Below are 4503 nucleotides of genomic sequence, written 5' to 3' on the forward strand. Positions count from 1 at the left end.
TGTGTGTGTGTGTGTGTGTGTGTGTGTTACAGCACCAGCAGGCGTGTGACGAGATCATCGTGCTGCATCTGGGATATCTGAACTACACTCAGTACAAGATCAATGTCAGCTTCAGGAACCTGCAGGACGGCCTGAAGGACAAAATCAAAAACGTGACTTTTGTGGTGAGTTCAGATTTTAACACTGTCCTGCAAAAACATAATACTGGAAATACTGGAAAATCAAAAACCTTCCATCATGTACAGTTTTTCACAAAATAAGTGACAACAAAAAGCAGGTCAAATGTTTTGGTTTTAATGACACAAAAGGATTCCAAGGAGTCAAGTCAATGTATTTCTATAGCACATTTAGAGTTGTGCCAAAGTGCTGTACAACAAAACACAGCATATAAAAAGCATGACATGCATCATATGAAAAATAAACACATTCAAATAGAATCAGAGCAAAATGACATCAAACCCTTAAACTGACATTAATCAAAAGCCAGAGAAAACAAATAAGATTTGAGAACAGACTTAAAACTGTATCGTGAAGGAGCAAGTCTCACATTTACAGGCAAACTATTTCAAAGTTTAGGAGCTGCAGCTTAACTCCACTTACCACAGCAAAGCTATGCTCAAAACGCAATTTAATGTGCGATTCATTCTGAAAAAAATAATTAAAATCGGCATTAGAATGCAGTTATATGAACCTAAAATTCAAGCACAAAACCGGTGATGTTCATGTTTTCTCCAGTGGTTGTTTGGATGCAGTGAGAGCAGAAATCATCTGCTCATCTTTGCGTTTCCTTCTGTCTCTGGTCATAATTCTGAGCTTGAAATCAGGATTAGAAATACAATAATGTCATACGTGTGAAAATGTGCCGAGAATTGAACAAATATCTGTAATCTGAATGAGATCCAGACAGGAATCGTGTGTTTGTGCTGGTTTTCAGAAACGCTACGAAATGCACGTTTCATGAGAAAGTGTGCCGCAAAACAGACAGACCAGCTCTGAATTAATTCAGCAGATGTGAAATAAGCTGCGTGCTCCAGGAATCGCAGCTGAGCCGTTTCTCTGTGTTGTGTGCTTCCTCAGTTCAAGATGTACAGCGCCACGTTCTCTCAGGTGGAGATCTGGTTCCGCTTCGTGTTTGTGGTGATGACCTTCATCGTGACCGTGAGTTACAGACGCACACCGTCTGCATGTTTTGAGTGTTTCACGAGCGTCTGATGTGATGATGCTGTGTTTGTGCAGTGTGTGTTCGCTCACTCCTTACGCAAGTTCTCCATGAGGGACTGGGGCATCGAGCAGAAGTGGATGTCTGTTCTTCTTCCTCTGCTGCTGCTGTATAACGGTGAGACGCACGTTTCACTTCCTTTACATCACAACTGGATGATTAAAAACTAGTGCTGACAAACAATAATCGCGTTCAAATTCACATATACAGTATGTGTGTGTAGTGTGTATATTTATTATGTATATATAAATACAAACGCATGTATATATTTAAGAAAAATTTTATATTTGTATATTTAATATATTTATATATAATATAAATTATATAAATGTTTACATGTAAATATTTTCAAAATATATACTGTACTGTATGTGTGTATTTATATATATACATATAATAAATATACACAGTACACATACATTATGTAAACAAAAATGTGACCGTAAAGACATTTCTAACGTTACATTAGATTTCTATTTCAGTCCTTTTGAACTTTCTATTCAGCTGTGAATCCTGAAAAATAAAATGAATCACGGTTTCCACAAAAATATGAATGTTTTCAACTTTGCTAATAATCAGAAATGTCTCTTGAGCAGCAAGTCAGCATATTAGAATTAGAGGTGTTTTTCTGAACCGATCCGATACCAAAGATTCTGATTATCGGCTGATACGGATCCGATACGGCACTGTTTTTTTAGTCAATGTAGAATTTCTATACCTGTGTGTGTTCACCTGATCATCTCTGTTTTGTGTGTTAAATACAATCTACTAAATATAGACAACTTCATTTTGAAGAAAAATAACAAATGAAAAAATGATATAATCATAATCTATGACAAAAATACTATTATAAACTAGGTTGGGGATAATTCAGTAGCAAACGTTATTCTAGAAAAATCATGAGTGCACAATTTTATAAAATCTAAACATTTAGTGAAATAACATTATTTAGTGGGGAACAAATAAAAGTGAATAAGTGTAGGATTAAATCTGGTAAAATGTTACATTGCTCTTTGCATTGTAAAATACATTCATGAAAAACAAGTAAATGTATTTATATATAAATATATACTATAAAATTAAAAGACGTTACATTTAAATGTATAGCACAGTAATGGAGGCAGCAACATATGATAGTATATATTTAGTGTATGTATTTAGTGTGTGTTCTTTCACTGCATGATTCAGTCTGTTAAAACACATTTAGAATGATCACAATATTCAAGACACGGGGGCAGAAAATGTATATATTTATACCACTTCATATAGTTAATCAATTTCACACAGCAATGCAATATTGTAACACATTACTTTCCATAAAAAGTAACTAAGTAACGTAATTAGTTACTTTTTTAGGGAGTAACTCAATATTGTAACGCATTACTTTCCATAAAAAGTAACTAAGTAACATAATTAGTTACTTTTTTAGGGAGTAACGCAATATTGTAACACATTACTTTCCATAAAAAGTAACTAAGTAACGTAATTAGTTACTTTTGAGGGAGTAACGCAATATTGTAACGCATTACGTTTAACAGTAACTTTCCCCAACACTGGTGTCTGATGTGCTGCTGTTGTAGATCCGTTCTTCCCGCTGTCGTTCCTGGTGAACAGCTGGTTTCCGGGAACGCTGGACGCTTTCTTCCAAGCTCTGTTCCTGTGTGCGCTGCTGCTCTTCTGGCTGTGTGTGTATCACGGCATCCGAGTGCAGGTACGCTCTGTGAAGGGCCCTCACTAGTGCACTACTCACCTGTCTGCTCTGCTCACCTGTGCTCTCACCTGCAGGGAGACCGGAGGTTCCTGACCTTCTACCTGCCCAAGCTGCTGATCGTGGGGCTGCTGTGGCTCTCGGCCGTCACGCTGGGAATCTGGCAAACGTGAGAAACCGGCTGCTGTTTTCTGCTGTCACTGCTGGTGCCTTATGGGATTCTCATCAGATTTTTCTTCTTATTAGGGTGAATGAGCTGCAGGATCCCACGTATCAGTACAACGTGGACATCCAGAACTTCCAGGTGAGTTTCTTTCAGCTCCACACCGTTTGTTCCTGCTTAATAAAAGAACATCTGTCCAAATATTGCAAATGTATAATTTGTGACCCTGGAGCACAAAACCAGTCATAAGGGTCAATTTGTTTTAAACTGAGATTTATACATAATTTGAAAGCTAAAGATAAATAAGCTTTACATTGATGTATGGTTTGTTAGGATAGAACAATATTTAGGATAGGACCTAACCCTAACCCAACGTCAAATTCTGAAAAATACAGTAAAGTCGCAGCATGTTTCAGATGATAAAAACAAATGCAATTTACATTCCAGAAAATATGGACTATATATACAGAAAAAATGTTTAAACTTAAAGTTCATTAATTAAAAAAAAATGAAGGTAATCAGTAGCCTTAATGGTTTTGAGTCCTGTTACCTCTTTCCCCGCCAGTGTTTTTGAAAAAAGTTGCCAGCCACCGCCAGCGTTTTTGCTGATTTCCATTAAAATTTCATGGCCCGCAGAATATTGTGTGAATATCTGAACATGCAATACATCAAATAAAGATCAGACCCTCTACTTTCAAAGAAAAAAACATTGAGTTTTATTCTAGCTTCAAGCATTGTTTTTTTTATCAACACTTGAATGTAGGTAGGTTTCATTTTGAGCAAAAAGCTGAGCAAATCGTATTTTTTATCAAATACTGCATCTGGATCATATTCTGTAATATTATCGGAGCAAAGCTGCAGTAGATGGCTTCCATCAGCGCTCCCAAAGCTTGCACACTTTCTGGATCCACATTTCACTCGCTAACATCAGGCAGTTTTCATTTATATGCGGTTAGTGTTGATGATCATTATTTTTCATATGCATGCGCTTACATCTGAGATCGCTGGTTTCTGCGTCTTCCTCGCCTGTGTTTTTGATCGAGTGACTCTAGACTCATTCAGGAGGCTGTGTATGTGCTGTATCTGGTGTTTCTGGTGCTGTGTGCCTGCTCCGAGCTCAAGAACGCACCCTACACAGGTAACACACACACAACACACACACACACACACACACACACACACACAGAGTCACGTGCATGTTTGTGATCCTCGTCTGATTGGTTTGCTCAGATCTGCGGCTGAAGTTCCTGACGGCGCTGACACTGCTGGTGCTGGTGATCAGGTCTGTCATCATTCAACACACACACACACACAAACACACTCAAAACACACACACACTCAAACAATCACACTCACAAACACACTCACACACACACTCACACACACACACACACACACACACACAAAACACAC

General features: G+C 37.8%; 1 protein-coding gene across 1 annotated transcript in view; it reads left to right on the plus strand.

The window, feature by feature from the left end:
• The window catches only part of LOC107680828 (transmembrane protein 181-like), a 19217-nt gene that overhangs the window by 12198 nt on the left and 2516 nt on the right, over nt 1-4503 (plus strand). Inside the window, 8 exon segments of the mRNA XM_016476878.1 lie at nt 42-164; nt 1078-1158; nt 1237-1336; nt 2800-2930; nt 3005-3096; nt 3174-3255; nt 4156-4228; nt 4321-4372. Of these exon segments, the coding sequence (XP_016332364.1) occupies nt 42-164; nt 1078-1158; nt 1237-1336; nt 2800-2930; nt 3005-3096; nt 3174-3255; nt 4156-4228; nt 4321-4372 (734 nt within the window).

The sequence above is a fragment of the Sinocyclocheilus anshuiensis genome, unplaced genomic scaffold (assembly GCF_001515605.1).
Source record: "Sinocyclocheilus anshuiensis isolate Anshui unplaced genomic scaffold, SAMN03320099.WGS_v1.1 scaffold1422, whole genome shotgun sequence".
Taxonomy (NCBI): domain Eukaryota; kingdom Metazoa; phylum Chordata; class Actinopteri; order Cypriniformes; family Cyprinidae; genus Sinocyclocheilus; species Sinocyclocheilus anshuiensis.